The sequence below is a fragment of the Pinus tabuliformis genome, chromosome 3_2, assembly GCF_031772625.1.
Source record: "Pinus tabuliformis cultivar Carrire ecotype Pingquan chromosome 3_2, CPIR1, whole genome shotgun sequence".
Lineage (NCBI taxonomy): Eukaryota > Viridiplantae > Streptophyta > Pinopsida > Pinales > Pinaceae > Pinus > Pinus tabuliformis.
In genome coordinates, this window is record NC_142302.1 from 170,653,525 (window position 1) to 170,675,441 (window position 21,917).

The window sequence follows — 21,917 nt, forward strand, 5'->3', positions numbered from 1 at the left end:
AGATCCTTTCTTTTGATCATGCTCTTGAGGTAGAGCACTCATTCATGATATCTGCAACCATATGACATGACTCTATTTTATCAAGTACAAGCATACATACCTCATCTCTTTCTTTTGGTCATCTAGACTTCCTTCAACAGCTTCCTTGATTGAAAGAACTTCAATCCCTTGACCTGCTTCACTTCTTTTGACATTATACCATCATCCCATGAAGCCCATACATGTTGGCATTCCCCACGAGACATTTGCTTCTTCCAGAAGGTGAACCTTCCAATAAAGATCCCAACCAAGGATCTTGATCATCCTCATCCTGTAAATGCTCCTTTTTGAATGATGTATAATGAGCTCTATACTAAGATGACTTTCTTTTTCCCATAAGTACTACTTATGCTTCTAATGAGGTTACCATGAGCTACATTCTTCTTTATGATCATGTCACAAGCTCTTGCTTTCAATTATATGCTTCTATGATGCCATCTCCTAACATGATGCATCTTGTCATGCTTCTAATGATTCCTACCTTGATAGTTATACTTTACAACAGAAAACTTGAAACAAAAACTTGAAAAGAACTAGGTGGGGAAGACTACCTCAATCATAGTAGAGATCTTTTACTTCCTCCTTGAATTTCTTATTTTCAGCTTCTTCCACTTCTTCAGTGATATGAGCTTCTTCCACTTCTTCAGTGATATGAGCTTCTTCCCTTCCTCTTTTGTTGTTGTCCTTCTTGATCTTTGGACAATCTCTCTTGTAGTGCCCATATTCATGGCAGTCCTCGCATTGAACCTTCAACATGTTCTTCTTTTTTTCTAAGGATCAAGCTTCCCAAACTTCCCTTTTCTTCTAGCCATGGCAACAAATGCTTGAGCTTGCTCGCTTGATCCTGCATCAATTTTTACCTTCATCCTTGTTTCTTTGATTTTGCACAATGACCATAGTTCATTGAATGGAATAGCTTCCTTTTTTCCATAGATGCTTGATGTGAAGTTGTGTCATTCCTCTGGTAGTGCATTGAGCACTATGTTAGTCATTTCCTTGTCAGACATTATTTCTCCCAACTCTTGGAGTTGGTCTTTTATTTCTGACACCCTCATAAAGTATGAGGATATTCCTTCTACTTTTGATATCTTCATCTTGTAGAGCTTGAGCTTCTTCTTTCAGCAATTCGATAATTAAACCCTTAACATGACCAACGAATTCATTTTCTATGAGGATCAAATATATCCTCTTCTTCCATGCAAGAAAGTTTGATGACCCAAACAATTTGTTGCTCTCTTTGCAATATGAAGTCATTTTGACATATTCAAATATAGATATAAAAATACTTACTTGCCAAGTGAAGATACTCCTAGATGATGAAATCTTCAACTTGATGCCTTCTTGATTTTGATGATGATGTAGTTAATAGGAGATGTCTTCTTGGTGAATATGTCTTTCTTCAAAAATGATTGTCGGCTCAAAGCGAGATCACATTGATTCCTTGATGATGATGACAATGCTTTTTTCTTTTCTTTCTTCAAGACAACGCTAGTTAAACTTGTTTCACAACCTCAAATTTCTGCCCTTTTTCAGAATTTCGGCTTGTTGTAGTAGTGATGCAATTTCGGCCTTTTTTGCAATAACCCTATTTCACACGTGTGGTTAGAAGATGGAAAAATTTGCCTCCTTTCTACTTCGCTTGACTTGACTTCTTTTTCTTGTTATTTCGGCTTGCAAAGGAGACCTTTCCTGGGACATAACTTGATCCTTGATGGTGGTTGCAATTTGATACTTGTTGCTGCAGACGAATGTCTTAATACTTCACACATGTGAAGAATATAGCCCGAAAAAACAGAACCAAAAGTGCTTTGTTCTTCCTTCCTCGTGATAATGATTGTAGAATTTATGAGTTTCCTAAGCACGCTTCAAGTGTGGAACCCTTGTTTGGATGAGCTAGGGTTTTGAGGTCTTCTTTGATGCTCTTGATGTTTCCAAGATGATCTCTTTATACTTCGACCCTAGAGTATCCTTCTTCATGTTTCCCTTCTTGATGTAGTCACCTTAACTTTGATACCATGTTCAGAAATCTAAGGGGCAATAAATGTAGGTGATTTCTCTTACTTTGATAATTGCTTGTGATGTATTTTTACTTTACTTAATTAGCTTCTTCTTTCCTTTATTATTATTAGTGTTCTCTATCATCAAACAACTACCAGATCATAAAGAACAATGAGACAATAGGACAAAAGATATAGGAGATCAGCTAGGGTCAAAAACCTCTCCATCTAAGAGGAATACCCACAAGAATTCATCTCTTCTTATAGAACTTCAATTGACGAATTCCAAAACCTATGACCCTTGACTAAGACCCTCCAAGACCAAGTCATCTTTCCTTCTTGATGAGCTTTCCTTACACAGCTTCCAGCAACTTCGACCCCGGTGACAATTTCTGTAACTTCAACCTAGCAACTTCACAACTTTGTCCTTGATATAGCTGCAGCAGTTTCAACCTAGCAGCTTCATAGTGTCGATCTAGAGGCAGCTTCACAGCTTCAATCTTGCAACTTCGAAGCAGCTTTATAATTTCGCCTATCCCATAAACTGTAGAGACCCTAACGAGAGAGAAAGAGGCCCAAAAACTTCAATCTTGATCTTCTTCTTCTTCTTCGTCTGTTTCCAACTTCTATCTTTGTGAGCTCGAACTTGCTTGAGTAAGTGTGCAAATGAGGTCGAATTCCTTCTTATTTATAGGTTTGTGAGGGGTACGAATTGCTATCTTGAAGTCAACTTGTCCCTTCATGTAGGCCGACTTGATCTTTGTGCCATGACAAGGTCTTGGAGGATCTTTTGACTCTATTTGGACCCAATACTTTTTTCTTTACAATATGTAACATGCCCAAATGGGTCTTCAATACATGACAATGACTTAATTGACTTTATTACAAACCTAGAAGCACTCAATGGGTGCTTGACCTAAAAAATAAATTTCCCTTGAGCATGAAACCCATGCCTCAAGAATACAAATGATAAATTTATTTTTCTCTTTTCATTAAATACATAAAACCATGATTACATATGCCATTTTTCTCTTTGTTTTGAATGTAGGCTAAAAACAGGGTATGGTTCCAGATTTACCTCCAAGAAATCAGCAGTCAGTTACAAAGGCACTTTTCCAGCAACTCATTCAACATATTCCACAGCAATTTGACAATATTTCAAGCTTTAAAATCACTAATTCATATGCATGGCAATAAAAGATCCATTGACAGATTTGGAAGGCCCCAGAGTTAAAGGAGTGGCAACTATTTATCAAAAGACCAACAGCCTTTAATTCCATATTTAGTTTTATTTTCAGAATTATAGATAGAATTAGTTTGCTAGAACTTAGCAACAGTTGGTGAATTGTATAGGTCTATATATTTGATTTCTTGTAATGAATAAAGGGTTTGGATTTGGAGACTCGACCCTTGGATTTTGATTGTAAAAAGACTTTTTTTATTTTAATCAAAACTTTGCCAAGATCTGAGTTCTTGAGCTGTGTATTCAGAGATTCCTGTGTCAGTTTAATACAGTTTTTGTTTCCTTTCCTATGTGAATGTGTTTTCTTTCTAAGTTATTCATATACATGTTTTATTCAGTATTTGAATGAGTAAATGATTCACAATTCATTTTAATTCAATGCTCTGACTTCATACATCCAAATATTAGCACCCTGTCTCTCTAAAATTAATGTAGAATTCAACCATTCATGGATGTCTGCTTTAGTGCATTGTTCTCCTTATTTCAACTACCATACTAAATGACTTTATGACTAGTAGAACGTTTTCTATCTTGCCACTAAAATTTCACTGCTCATAAGCCAATATTTGGTAATCCTTCAATTGAACATTTATTAATTTGACTCCATGGCCAATGGACTTTCCTTCTGACCAACCAAACCCTACTATTAAAGATCTGGCCACTGATCTGAGCACACAACCAGCTGTCGAAGTGACATTTGACAGCTGAGTTGTACAGAGCGTTGTTTGTAATATTCCTAATGGAAAAATTAAGTGGATAACAATAACATAAACTATGAACAGCAACCAAATTTTACACGCACACACAATTATCAAATACCACAGGAAATGGCACCAAAAATCTGAGTCATCTTGTTAAATTGGAGCAATAGAGCTGAAATTCCACCTCCAAATTTCTCGCAACTCCTAAAGGAAATTTCTCCTCATCACCCAATGAATTTCCAGCTCCCAAACTCCCAACAGAGGAAGTTCCCAATCTGGTGCACAAATGCCCAAACTGCCCCTATGCAGGCCCAAATTAGAGCAGCTCAGCTCACTCAAAATATCACAGCTCCAGCCCTGGAAATTTCCCAAGTATCTCCGCTCTCCCAGTAGGTGATTTCCCTGCACTCTAGTTCGGATGTCAAATTGTCAAAAGCACCCAAAATGAGGTCCTCTCCTTCTATTTATGCTTGTTGGTCCTTTTCCCTTGTGGGCTCCACCAAATTCAAATTCCTCCTTCTCCCTCCTTTACCACAAGTGCGAGTTGCCTAAGGGTGTGAATTTCCCTTTTGGGTCGCCTCCACCATCCACCAACACTTTAATTTTTCCCTTTTTTCCTATGTTTGAGGCCTTCTCTTTGCCAAAAATCATGTGGTGTCTCCTCAACCCACTTTCCTAAGATTTAATGCCAAAATATCTCCCAATTACCGAAATTGCAAAAATGGAAATTCTTCTTAACAAAATTAATGAATTAGGGTATGGAACTCGTATTTAATGAAGAGCACCAATCCCTCTATGTATCATCATATTAGTGACATTGGTTGTCAAACTCCTCTATCATGACCCTATTAAAAATGTACCCATCACTCAAACAAAATCTTGATTCGACATGATACTCTTTATCTATCTTATTTTAATGCTTAGAAGGTTATATTGATGACAAAGATCCCAATATAGGCAATGATTTTGATGATATGTAGGTATTTGTTGTAGCATAAATTTTTTTTGGATGCTAGAGGGCATCTAGAGCCTATTTGTTGATGTATTTTTGGTTTAGGGATGGATTGCACTCAATGCTATTTTGGTTATGTGCACCCTTATATGCTATGTAAATGAGAACTTTTGCATATTTGTGTATAAATGGTTTGGATTCATATGGATGCACATGAATATATATTTTTTCCATTAAAATATGAATATTTTATGTGCTTTTGGTAAACCGATTTTTTACCGATTCCAGTCCGGCTCCGACCGGTTCCCAGTTCACAAGGTTTTTCGGTTCCATCATTGGTTTGGTTGTGATAACATTGCCCGACATAGGCACCAAACATACTCTGCAAACCGCCACTAAGTAGAGCATCATGGTAGTATAAAATCTTGATCATCTCCTCGTGAAACTACTCTACTGAATAGTCCCTCTCGAGCACTTCAAAAGTAGATTCTTGAAGATGCAGTCCAACCCCTATGGGGTTGAATCCTCGTCCGCATGAGCTTCCCTTGATCTCTTCTTGCTAATCACCCAGCCACACTGGTGAAGTCTCCCATACCATCAACGAATCACTAAAATCCAATGGAAGATCTGGATGACCTTCCCCTGTAGAAACCAGCTCACCTCTACGAGTAGTTGAACTGCTAAGCCCTACGATGCCAGAATCCCCTACCTATTACAGAATGAACCTATCCTACTGACATCGCAACACCCTAGTCATGCCCGACTGCCCAACATGCTCGTACTCTTCGCCACTATATCTATCACGATCATTACTATGCCCAACCTGCAAGGGAAACTCAGCAATGCTCAAGTCCACCACTCCACGGCTAGCCTCGATCCTGAGAAGCAACTTGCCTCGCCATATGATGAAGGTCTCAGTGATTCCCCATGTGTTAGCCTGGGAAATAATTGGATCACTCTTCATCGTAATCTCGCCCATCAACAAGTAGAGTGATCCACTTGCCAATCGAATCCCTAGATATCCCCCAACCATACTAGGAGCTCACAACTCCCACACCTCATGGGTTGTTGCTGCATAGCACTGCTACCTGCTAGAGCCCATCTGACCCTCATCTCTGACCCCTGTATGTATCCCATAAGTGGACCCCAAGTATCAAGAATTTGTCCCACGCATGCCAATTTTCCCTGCTCCTGCTAGACCACACAGTGAAATCTGTTATCCCAACTCTTGATGATACACCCAAACACTGCTTGGAGTCTAGACACCCTCCTGTAGACAAAGTCTACCATCCACTATCCCTCATGCTCATGTAACGCCTCAGCTTACCTCACTAAAAGTGTATCATGCAGCTCCCTTGCGATCACCTCCCCAAGTGTGAGCTTAGGGGTGGAACATATGTTACCACGGCTAGTAGACCAAGCCATCCCTAAGCCTGTATCCGTCGGCTCGTGTAGCCACCAAATGCCTCAATTGAAGAGTCTCCCTCTTTCCCATGACACATTGTGTCTCATCCAACTATCTAAGGTGATCCTCCCATGTCTTGTTGCCTATACTGAGAGCATTAAGGGGGCAACAACCCCACCCTCTGTAACTATAAGTCATACTAGAGAGTGATAGGAATGTGAGTCACAAAGGGTATGACCAAGAGTCTGCATGGACACTGTAAGGTAATCCCATGGATGCCGCTCTCTGTCCGGGTCCTGCTGATAACTCCATCGAAGAACTATCTTTGTTGAACAAGACGCCCCTAGATTCTCACCAACGTCCTCATCGATCCTGGGTGGGTTGCACCTGTTGGTACACCTAATGTCCCTGTCCATAAGTCTCCTTGGAGGAAACGCTACAAGAGCCCGTTGTGCCGCACCATATGCCACTGCATACCACCAAATATCCTCGTACTCCTCGGCATGCCACTATACGCTGTGACTTGTCCCTGTACACCATTGGATGCGATGATCTAAAGCTGAGACAGTACGCGTCGGCCCGCACCCTACCAGTACCGCCACCTCCACTGTTGCATCACCATACCCTCTAGTGCATGGGCTTCACCTCCAAATCCTCCCTGGGAGACACAAGATATGAATCCCCCAAAGTACCAGTGGTGATGCCACCACTGCGTTGCTCCTTCGTGACCATTGTGTCCCAATTAACTGCGGAAAATCCCTGGCCCCACACAAGGCATGGTCTAGTGGCTTGCCGATGCCACCTCCTCTGACAAATTCCTGCCACAGTATGTTGATTATCCTATAGTCTCATGTACGCTCAACATGCCCAAACAACCCGCAAAGCCCGCCTTCTCTCTTTTCAATCCAAATCATCGCTAGCGCTGATGGAGATCTGAAAGTATGTGGTCGCTCGATCACCGGATCCATCGTACCACTAATACCACCACCAACGAAACCCACGCTGTAGTGGGGAATCCCTCCTAGATCCCAACAACGGTCTCGCCCTGGAGCCTCACTGGTAACCCACGACCCCTACTAAAATATGCTCCTGGCCATGGATATATCCAGGCACCTAGCTGACTCCACCGGATACCAACTCAATATCTCTTGCTATCCAACCCCAAGAGAAGGATCGAATGCACAAACATTTGTACATGGATAATCTGCCTAGGTAACGCAACCTCTCTCTCACCAATGTGTAGAGGCAACCAAAAAATGCTGCAAGCTTCATCGATGTACACCTAAAGAGGGTTCTCATCTGACAGTACGACAGCTTTATTGGCCGCCAATGCACCTATCTGCTCCTCATCGATGGCGAACTCAAAGGTTGGTTGCTCATCCTCCTCCATCGTGGGCTCAACATGAGCCACTAATTGCCCCTCCACAGATGGCTCATCATGTATAACATCTTTACCATTCTGTTGTAGGTGGCTATCCTCTAGAAACTCTGTCACAGTTCTAGACAACTCATCAATAGATCCCTCAACAACGGACGACACCTAATCGACATGATGGCTTCTGGGTGTATTCTCTATTCTCTCCACTAGGGTGTCAACCAGATCTAGCAAAGGGATCTCCAACAAGGGTGACTCATGCATCACACTTGGTACATCGACATGCTCCTCACACTCCTACATGCCCTCATCCTCATGCTCAACCTCCTCCTCAGGCTACTAATATCTAAAGCCAAGTCTCCACATGCAGAAGCACCCCCTGATCTCACCCTCTAATTGCCCTTGCCTTGTCCACTCCTTTTGAGGAGGTATGGTGCACTGATTTTGTCGACTTGCCCCACATGGTGTAAATGGCTTCACCCCCATGGCCTGCGCACCTCTGGTGTCTCTATCATAAGGATGAAGATGGTCTTGGTTTATCCCCTTACTGCTACAAAATTGGGCCCACATTCTTTTTAATTCTATTATTTGCTCATTAATTCTGTGGATTTCCTCCTGGATCCTCTGTGTAGTCAATGGGATGTGTCAATGGGATGTTCAGACTTCCACCAATCAATGTGCATGCATACCCAATGCTACCATGATCTTGCTAGCTCCCCCACAGTTGGACAAGATCATGCTTTGATACAACTATAATATTCCTAATGGAAAAATTAAGTGGATAACAGTAACATAAACTATGAACAACAACCAAATTTTACACGCACACACAATTATCAAATAACACAGGAAATGGCACCAAAAATCTGAGTCATCTTATTAATTGGAGCAGAATGAGTACAATATAGATAGAGAAAGAGGAACCTGGGCTTGCTACAGCAAGCAAGGCAAAACCCAAGTTGCAAATTGAATGCCCAAGTGCCGGAAGATCTGCCCACCAAAGCTTTGCGCTGCCCCAAAAATTTTTGCTTCTACTGCTGGGAGGAAATTGGGAAATCTACCTCAAATGTGCTCAGAAACTCTTGAAATTTTAGCTAGCACCTCTCCTCAATAAGCCCAACCAAACCCAGAAATATCTCATGGACCCAAGTGGTGGAAATGGTACTAAAGTGAATTGTGCCCTCCTCCAGTAATTTTTGTTGTTGACTGGAACATTGATTTACTGCCCAAATTTTTTTGTAAAATCAGCCTTGGATTCCTCTCACCAAACCCACAAAAACCTAGAAAGAGCTTGGGCAAATTTTACCGACCACCTGGAACCCCAGTTTTAAGCTTATTCCTCTCAACTGTCTGCGAAATATCTACAAAAAATTTCTATTGAAATAGAGCTGAAATTCCACATCCAAATTTCTCCCAACCCCTATGGGAAATTTCTCCTCCTCACCCAATCAATTTCTAGCTCCCAAACTCCCAATAGACGCAGTTCCCAATCTGGTGCACAAATGCCCAAATTGCCCCTATGCAGGTCCAAATTACAGCAACTTAGCTCACTCAAAATATCACAGCTCCAGCCCCGGAAATTTCCCAAGTATATCTTCTCTCTCGGTAGGTGGTTTCCCTACAAAAACTCCTCCACCAATTGCCCAATTTGCTGCCCCAACTCATCCCCACAAATTGCCTCTGCGTCCTTGGAGAAACACGCCCTTACTAATGGATGCAATTCAAATCTGCTTCTCCAATGCCTGCAACAATCTTCCTACAACTCCCCTGGGGTAACACTCAAGGTTCACTGAAGGATTCGGAACTTTCGCCCGAAAACTCCTTATGCTAGACAACACTAGAAGTCTTGGCTAAACAGCACAAGAGAACTCTAGTTCAAATGTCAAATTGTCAAAAGCCACCAAAATGAGGTCCCCTCCTTCTATTTATGCTCATTGCTCCCTTTCTTTTGTGGGCTCCACCAAATTCGAATTCTTCCTTCTCCCTCCTTTCCCACAAGTTCGAGTTTCCTAAGCGTGTGAACTTCCCTTTGGGTGGCTCCCACTGTCCACCAACACTTTAATTTTTCCTTTTCTTCCTTATGTTTGAGACCTCTTCTTTGCCAAAAATCAAGTCGTGTCTCCTTAACTGTAATGTCCCAAATGCAGAGAAATTGGAACAGGCGCTTCACATAAAAATAATCATGCATTTAACATAAGATTTCCATGTAAAATTAAGCAAAGAAATCATTGCAATCTCATAACACCATGAACAGAAAAATACTCAGCTTTATTATATAAGATAAAACAAGGTTTTTCATGCACATACAACCCATATAATTGAGATAAACTAGCCTCAAACAGATTTACAACAATGCCACAAATCGGCCTCCAAACAATTGAAAAACAATACAATGCAACCTGTGAACCCTAAATGGATTCACCAAGGGAAGAGATGGGTGCTCGCCCACTCTCACTAAATCACCCGAGGGTTTCCGTCCTAGGGCTATTGTTGGAGTAGAGAACTGGGTTCTCAACCTCACATATAAGAAACAATGTCAAAACCAAGATGTCCTCCAATGGACTCCTCCTCCTCTTTTATAGATCTGATGGACCCCTCTAGAATCTTCTATTTTATTATTATTTTAATCATGGAGCACTTTTCTCTCTTTTATTTTAACTAAAATATTCTTTTTAATGCAGGAAAAGGGTATATTGGACACCATGTCTCCTTAGATCACTGAAACTCCCATCCAAAAGTCCCATCATGTAGATCTTCTCATTCCAGTTCCAACGAGCTATTACACTAAGGTGTTCCATCAATTAATCTCCCTGGAATGCCCTCTCGAGCATAATTAATTAAGTTATGCCCAATAATAAAGCTGATTTTCTAAAGTTGTCAGAATGCAACGGAACGAAAGGCAAGTTGTGCTGATGATGGAATATACCAAGTGAATGCCATCAAATCACATAGAAACTCCTCAAAACTCCATCGGGACCCCTAAAGACATAAACCTGCTCCACTGACCTGGCCATCCCCTGTCCTGGAAATCCACCCTGGTTGTTCTATGAAGAAGAATAAAAATGGCGACATGACAGTCCTCCCACCCCAAGATTGCTTGCCCTCAAGCAATCCAAATCTGTGGACAAATCTAGTGGCCCAATGCCACTAAAACCCAATACCTAGATCCCATACGAACCACTGGTCCACATCACGTCTCCAAGCTATCGAAACATGACTAGATCCTCCAATACCTGGATCCCATGTCCATCTCTGACTCAACCTGCTACCAGTAGATCCACCTGGATCCCAATGCCACCAAGAAGGAGCGTTAATGCTACATGGCTCCTGATGTGTTGTAGCTCTGGTCGTGAATGTTGCCCTACCAACTGTGTACCAGCTCATCACCTCTCTCCAATCCAACCCTTGGCATACCCCAAGGTCAATCTCACCATACTAATGCTACGTTGAGACACTGATGAGTGTCCAACCCACATTCTGCTAGTGACTGGAACATGTAATATCCCCCACCTCTAAGGGCTCCTGCAGTACACTGCTCCCGACTAAGAATGATACCACATCAATAGGATACCAACTCATGATCTCCCGCCAATCTAAGCCATGGACTCCAGTGTAAGGAACAAGTCTACTATGTTGATGTTGGTCTCATTCAACTCATGCTGCCCTATCTGGTTGGTCAGCAATATCCATCGAGAAAGTCTTGCCTCTCTCCCTGTAATGGGTACAAGTAGCCAAACTATGCTGCAAGCCCTGCCTATGTACTCCTGGAGAGGGTTGATGCCTGAGTTGCAGCTCGGCTAACTGCCACTACACCTGTTTGCACCTCATCAATGGGTAGACCCAAAGATGGATGCATTCCCATCTCCCTCGCTTGATAGGAAACTCCACGCCCTTCCAATCCACCAATCTCCTGCCAAACTGTCCTATCATACTCCAGCATCTCCTGAGGACAAGTGTTAGCGAACATCATCACCCTACCAGCTGTCTGTATACCTGTCTACTCCTCATCAATGACTGACCCTAAGGGTAACTGCTCATCCTCCATCATCATGAGTTCAATATGAACCTCCAACTGGCTCTCCCAAAAAGGCTCATCATGCATACTTTGCGCCTCATCCTCCTCAGCTGACTCACGTTACATCATATGTTGCTCACGTTGACTCATCACTGGTGACACATTATCCTGAATGTCTCTCCTACGATCCATGGACTACTCATCATATGAATCTAGCCTGATGTCAATGACTCACCATGACTCATGCTCCTCTATGTGCTCTCTATGTTGCATCATTAGCCACTCATCTGCTCCCTGATCTCTTTCCCACATGGGAACAATCAACTACTCCTCGTACTCCTCTACCACACATGGATGCACATCTGGGCTACTGTCATCAACTCCATATAACTACTCGTGCTCCTCTAAGGTATCATTGTATGAACCCATGCACTTGTTCAAAGAAGAGTCCTCATCCTGACAAACATGAAGAATATCTCCCTGCTTTACCGTTGTCATCTCCTCAGTGTCACTCAAGTATGAGTGGTCAGGTCCCCAAGGTCCTTTGTAGATTAAGCAAAGTCCCTTCCTCCTCATCTCATTCTTGATGCATGAGTGCCCCCAAACCTGAGCTACTCCTCCCTGGTCAACTGTCTATTGAACCGCCCAATGTTCTGCTCAACCGACCTCTCAGCTAGACCATAAGCAACAAATGAGACCAACTACTCTCTCCTGCAAACAGACAACAATCGACACTGCAACACCTGACAGATGGCATCACGGCCTCTAATATATGATGACAAGATGGACTGCATGTGTGCTATGACTCTGTCAGGATGATGTTTCCTAATGCTGAAGAAGCATTGGAACATCTGCAAGATTAAACCATCACACTCTAGATCAAACATGACTTCATAAGTTTTAGTCATGGCCATAACTCCTAAAATCTCAAGCTTCTTTCCAAAGGTAGAGCCTGCACTGTTGTCCAAATCCTAGAAAGTATCCACTATCAGCTTGAAAACTCTCCTCATAACATCATCATTGTAAGGAGCTCTAGGGGCAGTTAGTCTCATGATGTGACTGAGACAAGATGCAACAGGAAGTCTAACCCCTTCACAAGGTTCCTCCAAGAACTTGTGTTGTATGAGAGTAATCATAGCTAGTTTTAAAGCCCAAATTAGTTTCTTCCCTTCTAACTGGCTCACTTTGGAAAGGAGGGCATCTAGTTCATCAAGTTTGGAAAGAACTTTCCATGTGACCCTCATGTGCTTCAAATCTGTTCCAAGTGCTAATATTTTGTGCCCAATCTCCAACTTTTTCTTAAAATCATTTGGTTGTTCTTTTTGAAGGATGGCATAAATCCCCTTTGAAAAAGGTTTGTTGTTCAGTGTTGTTTTCTTATCTATATGGCAGTTCATGGAGGTGCTGCTTTGTTGGTTCATGAGGTGTTTTAAAAACTCCATTGTTCAACAACATATATGGAAATAGTAGTGGTTTAGCTACAATCAGTCATTAATAAACATGACAATAGAAGGCTACTACATCAACATGTAAAAAAACACAGATTTACTCTAGCAATCAATTCTACCCACTCCTCAAGACATTCATTGACCATTACAACAACAGTGTTTAACTCAAGACACAACATATAAGTAGAGGGTAAATACTGACAGTGAGATAGACACTCTCAGCTCACGACACTTTTTGGACTCCCTACAATATGATCCCCCCCCTTCTCTTGTAATACAAGATCTGTTCAACAACAACCTCTCCTTCTACTTACCAATAAACATAGGACACCAACAACTTATACTGACAAACAGTTTTGCAGTAAATTTCAATTTATGGGCAATGACTAACATGAATCAACAGACTTCCCCAAACACATATATACCCTTTGTGACAAATCAGAAATTAATACATGACGATATAACCTACAAACAAACCCCTCATGTTTAAAATTTGAGCATACACTGAACAAAGAAAGTGAATAACTTGCTATTTAGAGGCAACCACATACTACAATGCCCATTCATCTGTAGGATGTCCCAACACTTGATGAGGTCTGATGGCTCAGATTTCTAAAACATGCCCTTCTTCATTCAGCAATAGTCTTTTCCTTCAACACATACCATTGGTCACATGTATTATGACGAGGATTTAGCTCAAACTTGATTTGATGTATATATCAGCAATGGTAGATGAATGATTTCAACTCCCTCTTATCTTTGGTCCAGTTCCTTGCGGGGGTAATGAAATGCAACAGGACTTTCTTTGTAAACTGATATGTCCTTTGAGATTTCTCACATTGCCAACCAGCAACAACAGAGTTTCGGTTTGCTTAGGTTGCTTCCTCTCCAATAATTCTTAGCCAACCGCGTTAAGCCTGTCATCTTTTACAGGAAAGGGTACGCAGCTCCTCGACTTCCAACACTCGTATACGTTCAGGTTCTCACAATAAAAGAGTGCAGACTATTTAAATAAGGAAATCGATCTCTAATTGCACAACAGTAGATTTTAAACGCACAAGTGTTTCAGTTTACCATCCTCTGCTACCTACACAAGTTACTGGACATGCCCCTGTCTCTCTGTCAACAAAATTGTCTCATTGCGCTAGCAATCACTATCCGAACAACCACCACCTAAAATAAATAAATAAATAATCTTGGGCTAATCATGCTCAACATTCATCGGGATTTTGACATGTCAGAAGAATTTGACCGAGCCCACAAAAAAGACAGACAATTGAATTTGGTTGCTCTACTCAGTCGACAGGCTTGTCAGAAATGTCTCTCGTGGCCAAAACAATTCACGTCTCTGCCTGAGAATCTGACGGTGGGCACCACACCTAAGCTTTACGTTGGCTGCCTCTGTTAACCACGAAGTTATCAGTCGTCACTGTCACTGTGGGTCGGATTATATTTATGGCCTCAGCTGTCACGATCACAAACTTCGAATACACATACCATGACTTGTTTGATTTCCTGAATTAGTTGCTAAGACATGCGCATTGGTATACCGTTAAATTGCAATCTACCAAGCGACCAGCAACAACTCTGTTGATGGCTACCACCCTTTTTACGCTAACATGATGCTCCGACAATTACACCATTTCCCGACCTACACTATGAACTTTTCACCCGATCACGCATGGTCGGACGTGATCATGAGGTTCGACGAAAAAAATATCAACATGATTTGTTCCCTTGACTCCTCATGTTGACTGGTTACAAGAAGAATGCAGTCGCACACTACATGCTACTCGTCTTTCACATGGCAAGAAAGAAAACCATCGACTAAGGATTTGACTAAAGTAAGCTAGGAAGATCCATCCCCTCGGCGGCTCAATGAATTCGCACATCAATCCAATCTGAATAGCCGCAACACTATGTTGCCAGGAAACGTGGGTGCGGGGACGGGGATGGGGACGGGGACGGGGACGGGGACGGGGACGGGGATGGGGACGGCATTTTTGGAAACAGGGTGCGTGGGTTCGTCGGGTAATATAATAATATAAAATTTTAATAATTATATTTTATAAATTATAAATTTATAATTAATAATATATATGAAATTTGAATTTGTATATTTTTTCAACTTTAAACAAGAAAACTCTAATGATAATCATTTAAACATGCACATTGAACATTCAACATTGACATTGAAATGGTACCCGTGCAACACAGGAAATAATGGTTATCTTTGTGAAATTTTAGAGTTCTCCTTAGCTGGTATCCCAAGTGACATTGCTTCCTCAATTCTGGCCTAAATCCTTGACGATTATGACAATCTGACCGCACCAGGTAAGACGAGTAGCAAATTCCTCAATTGGAGGCAGCTTTGATTCCAAAAATGCAAAAAACCTTGAGATTTTGACTCTGATCCATGATTTCATGACACAAACTCAAGGGAAAAATAATAAAAATATCATAATCTCATAGACTCTAGAAGCATGCATGCTTTTCTATAGTAGAAAGATTCATATAATAGAAGGATGACAGGAAATCCCCTTCATGGTATATAGTTTTATGGTTGGTACAGGTGCAGTTTCATGGCTGAGTCAAAGGCCGCATGCAATGTCTTTGACTCTTTTCCCTCCATTGAATGAGGGTATAGAGCGACAATTAGTGTAGCTTGTGAGGAGATAATTGTTGATCTACAAATATCACAAGCTGATTCTACAACACTCCACTATGACAATCATGGTGTACTTAATTGGCAAAGAACCCTATGTTTCATGATTGTAACAAACACGTGGAAGTGCATTGCCACTTCATTTGACTGATGACAGAGAACAAGCAAATTGAGCTGCAATATTGTGCAACCCAAGTCAATTCTTTAGGGCACCTTCAACTTCATCGCCTTTTATTGAAAATGTATTGTAGTAGTAAATTTTTGCATTGAAATGCCGATGTTAAAACTAATACGTGGTTTTCACCTAGAAATGTGGAATATAATAATCATATTGAAATTTCTTACTTAGCTTTTTATGGAAATTTCTTGCTCACCTTTTTATAGAAATTGTACTGTGGATTCCACTTTGTCAACCTTGTTATGTTTGTTGAAGAAAAAGAACTGGAGCAAGGTTTCCAAGTTATGCAAAGATTTTTTAGAGAAAGAGAACTGGAGCAGGTTTCAAATTTATTGATATGTGGTATACATAAAAAGAAGGAAATTTGTTGGGCTTATTCAGATACGATGATAAACCATCCACAGACAGGCTATTTTAAACACATACCCTGTTTATTTTTGATAGCTGTCTTGTTTACACCTGCTTTCAATATTCTTAGTACACAGAAGTTAGAATTTGGAATTGTTCAAACTTTTACAAGTATTTTCTTAATCTGGTCAATGTCTTGGTCTTTCTTGTGTCTTGTTATATTGCAGCATGTGCTTGAGCATGGCAGACCACATAAGCGTTGTGCTGTAATCAAGAAACTAGCAGGACAAATAGTGAAAATGAGTCAACAAAAGTTTGCCTCAAATGACAACAAATCCAAAAATGGAAGGAATTCAATTTCAGTCTGAGTTGTCCTATACAACAAATATCATGCCTTCCCCACCAACAAAATGATCCTAAATTGATTGTCACAAGAAGTAATAATTTGGACTAAATCCAACAAACCTAGAGGACACACATATTATCATGAAACATGACATAGTGAAGCCATATTGAAGAACCCATTAATTTTTTAATGAAGAACCCAAAGAACCCGAAGAACCCAAGAACCCAACCTGAAGAACCCAAAGAACCCGAAGAACCCGAGAACCCAAGCACCCGAAGAACCCAAGAACCCAAGAACCCGTCAAAGGCTAAGAACCCAAATTTTTTTTTTGAAGAACCCGGTTCGTTTGGGTGCGTCTGAGAAGAACCCGTCCCCGAATCCGGGACTTGGGTGTGGGAACCCGGGACGGGTTCAAGAACCCTACCCCCGGGTGCGGGTACCTGTGCAACACAGCCGCAACATGTTTTGTTGTCACGTCTACAAAATGTTCCCACTGACTGCGAGTGGCAGCACGGACAATTTGGAAACCAAAGCTTTGCTCCCTACCAGAAAGGAAAACATTAAAATGTAAGACCATGTACGATTTGAATGTTATTCATAAGTTGCAAGACAACTCTATGCCTAACGATTGCTTTGGCACAGTTTTTTTTTTTATGCTTCAGGCTATCCACAACAACTTCAATGCTTGCGATCAGGTGCACGATATTCTCCTTCTATGCGTTCACGACCTTCTTTCAACGAATTTTCAATTTGTTGTAGAACTGGGTTTTCAATCTTCTCTAACAAAACCCTCCAATAATAGCTACAAATGAACACGAGGAAAAACCCGCAGGCTGAGCCAAGATTATGGCTCTGATACCACTGTAATGTCCCAAATGCAGAGAATTTGGAACAAGGACTTCACAGAAAACTAATCATGCATTTAACAGAAGATTGCCATGTGAAATTAAGCAAAGAAAGCATTGCAATCCCATAACAATATGAACAAAAAAATATTCAGCTTTATTATATTAGATAAACCAAGGTTTTTCATGCACATGCAACCCATATAGTTCATATCAGCTGGCCTCAAACAGATCTACAACAATGCCACAAATCGGCCTCCAAACAACTGACAAAAAAATACACTGCAATTTGTGAACCCTGAATGGATTCACCAAGGGAAGAGATAGGTGCTCCCCCACTCTCACTGAATCACCCGAGGGTTTCCATCCCGAGGCTACTGTTGGAGTAGAGAATTGGATTCTCAACCTCACATATAAAAAACAATGTCAAAACCAAGACGTCCTCCAATGGACTCCTCCTCTTTTATAGATCTGATGGACCCTTCTAGAATCTTCTATTTTATTATTATTTTAATCATGGAGCACTTTTCCCTCTTTTATTTTAATTAAAATATTCTTTTTAACGCAGGAAAAGGGTGTATTGGCCACCATGTCTCCTTAGGTCACTAAAACTCCCATCCAAAAGTCTCATCATGTAGATCTTCGCATCCTGGTTCCAACGAGCTATTACATTGAGGTGTTCCATCAATTAATCTCCCCAGAATGTCCTCTCAAGCATAATTAATTAAGTTGTGCCCAATAATAATGTTGATTTTTTAAAGTTGTCGAAATGCAACGGAACGAAAGGCAGGTTGTGCTGATGATGGAATATGCCATGCGAATGCCATCAAATCCCATAAAAACTCCTCAAAACTCCATCGGGGTCCCTGATGACATAAACCTGCTCCACTGACTTGACCATCCCTTGTCCTAGAAACCCACCCTGGCTGTACTATGAAAAGGAATAAATATCTCCCAATTGCCGAAATTGCAAAAATGGAAATTTTTCTTAACAAAAATAATTAATTGGGGATATTAAAACCTCTTTGGGTTGGAAGGGCTAGCTTTCGTTCTAAAAGATTGGTTCAAGTTACCTCCAGCCTTAGTCACCGGATACGGCGTATTTAATCCATAAAATTCGAAGTTCGCCGTATTTCAAGCTCATTCGAATTTGTTCGTTCCAGTTCGCCGTATTTCATGCCGTATTCGAATTTCATGGCGTATTCGAATTTCTGTCGATTAAATTCGCCATTAAAATCGTTGAAATTCGTTTAGATGCGTTAAAATTCGTTTTTTTCGCGCCGCGGGTATGGGTGCTGCTGTTTTAGCTTAGGTTTCCGTTTCATTGGTTTCGTTGTTGTTTTCATTGCCGCCGCAGACGCACGACAGAGACTACAGTCTACAAGACACTGAGACAGAGACTACGACGGGCTCGGGTTTCGTTGACGGTTGTTTACGTTTTCATTGCCGCCGCAGACGCCATAGACTCTACACCTTGAAGGCTTAACAAAAACATATAATATATTTTTTAATATAACCCACTTTCGTTTTCCTCATATTCTCAATAATATATAATGATGATTATATAATTAAATAATTATATTCATCACGTTATTATTTTCTAAAATTATATATTTAATTTTACTAAATACGTTATGTATATTTTAATAGTTTTATCATTATAATAAGTATATGACAATCAAATCCATTTTACCTAACTTGAAACCACGATTTATGATTTTTTCTCTCCATTTATGATTTAATATATTTTTAATAATTTTCCCTGTAACATTTAAGATAACATAATGAATTCCTAGAATATTTATTTGAATTATATATCATTTAATTCAAAATTATTATTATTCATTTTAAACCTGTATGAATCTAAATGTATTGTAATGCTCAATATATTATTTGTTATTTATTGAGGAGTAAATTCTAAGTAGAAGTAGTAATTTTGAATATAAAGTATTGTAAAAGATTAGTATAAGATATAAACTAATAGTAAATTTGACATTTTTTAATTTGGAATATAAAAACATTTAATATTGAAGTAAGAGGCATACAATTTCTATATGTCGAATTTTATGTCGAATTTTATCGACAAAATTTGAGTTGCCGAACTTTATTCGAATTTCAAGGTCCTCGAACTCGAACCTGGTGACTTAGCCTCCAGCTTTTTCTTTCACAGACGAGAAAATTACGGAGTGATAACACTTTCCACATGGTTCTGGTATAGAACATAAGGTGGATGGATTCATCAACATAGCTGAGCTCGTTCAACCTTTTCTTGGTATAGAGAAATTTTTCAACAAGAGAACATCTGAAGAAATCATTATGAATACCTCCCTAACTAAGAGGGAGTGTTGAATTTTGTAGCTACGGTCGGTATTCTCCATTTGTATTAACCCACAAAATAAGAGGAGGGAATTTGTAATTTAAATTTGAAATTGTTTTGCCCCCAAAAAGGTCAAGTCGGCTCAATCAAGGTAACACACCACTTGGGGCACATTAGACCTCTATAAATAGGTCATTCGACCTCCTCCACTAGACACCAACTCAGATCATCAAAACTTATCTGCTTTTGTTCATCCATGCGAAGAAGAAGGAAGAGATGAAGGCTGAAATCTGTCCAAGTCTATTCTAGCTCAAGTTTGACTTTTGTTGACTTCGCATGTGTGGGAATCTTCTGTGATTTTTTCTGGGCAGCAGACTGAAATGTCCAAGGAATATGCAGGAGGCCAAATTTGCCTCTGGTTGACCAGTTTGACCTGGGTATGTTTGTGGTCAGTTTGACTTTGTTTTTGACTAGGAAATCAGATTGTATCTCTTGTCGAATTGGAAAAATTCTCTAAGAAAATGTTGCTGGATTTTTCCCTAGTTAGGGTTTTCCCAGGATAAATTTTGTGTCTCTTGTGTTTGGTTGTCTCTTCATGATCCTATTGGCTTTATTGTTTATACTGTTGAGATTTTCTATGTGTAATTGCTTAATTATGAATGTGACACGACAAATTAATGAAGCAATCATTGGAAATAATTATCAATACAGGAAATCATGAAAAATAAACAAAACCCTGATTGAATCAAGTGTTAATTGATTCTAAAGTAAGAGAGACTTTCGAATTGTCCCTAGACTACCTACTTATGACTCTGGAATATTGGCTTCTTTAACAATAATATGAAGGGTAGAGTTGAAAGATAAATTATAACCCTTTGATCTGTTTTGATTATTTGTGGACATTAATTGAATTTCAATTTCAATTTCTAATCAAGGTTATTGAAAAGTAGAAAGAATTTCTATTCGTTAATTGCTCGTTTAAGATGTTCAATCACAAGGCTTGTTCATAAACTAATTTCTGAAAAAACACTAAACAATTGTTAAACAAGTTCAACCATGGCCAATGTATAAATTTTCCAACAAGAGAAACAATAGATATAGCTTATTAAATGCTACTTGATTAACAAGTAAAGATTCACCATTCAAATGCAAAAAAATTCCCAAGAGGAACGAAAATAACATCATAACATCTATGAACAGCAGCACGCAGTGTCATGCTCTCCACAAGAATAATGTCGAGGGAGAGAGAAAGCATACGTTACCAACCTTATTCAATCTCTTCTTCCGCTCCTTAGCTCTATAAACTGCATGTTTGATACCATTGTTGTCCATCCAACCTTCTGGCCAGAGATCTGCAAGCTGAAATTCAAAGACAAGAAATAATTTAAGATGTAAAATAATGCTGACAAAGTTAATTTGTTGCTATAATTAAATACCAAACTATGCATAGAAAAATGTACTTTTGACAAGCACTCCAAGTTTATCCATTATGTTTCTATCAAGCAAATATTTTCTGTGCCTTGTACTCCTAAAAGTTAGACTTGCTATAAATCGAACCAAACACCACAAAATAATGAACTGATATCATGTCTAAGGAAAAAAAACAAACTAATATTCACCTCAGATATCATGAAAACAAATGTTGGATGAAAAGGGCATGTTTGTTAAATTTTAGATGTGAACTATTTTACTAAATACAAGATATATAGGATACATAGAAATTTACATGTAAAAAAGTCATAGCTTGAAACAAAGGAAATATAGAAAATGATGTCAATCCATATTTGAAAATATAGAAATTCCTAAGAAACGCTATGCAAAATCACAAGGAATTGATATTAAATCTCTATCAAAAATTATGGAAGGACAAAGAGATTGTGGATCTATGCTGAAAACTTCAGCAAACCCTAATCCATCATAAACCTTGAACAAGAATACCATATTAAGGGAAGCTGAACTGATGAACAAGAGAACACGAGATATTGTGCCCTTAGACAAAAGAATCAACCATTAATGAATCCAAATTGATGATACAAAAGACTC

At 39.9% G+C, this 21,917-nt stretch overlaps 1 protein-coding gene across 1 annotated transcript in view; it reads right to left on the reverse strand.

Moving 5' to 3' along the window:
- The window catches only part of LOC149180338 (uncharacterized), a 262,468-nt gene that overhangs the window by 10,082 nt on the left and 230,469 nt on the right, over positions 1-21,917 (reverse strand). Inside the window, exon 10 of the mRNA XM_089413854.1 lies at positions 21,141-21,233. Coding sequence (XP_089269980.1) covers positions 21,141-21,233 — 93 coding nt within the window. The remainder of the gene's footprint in view (positions 1-21,140; positions 21,234-21,917) is intronic.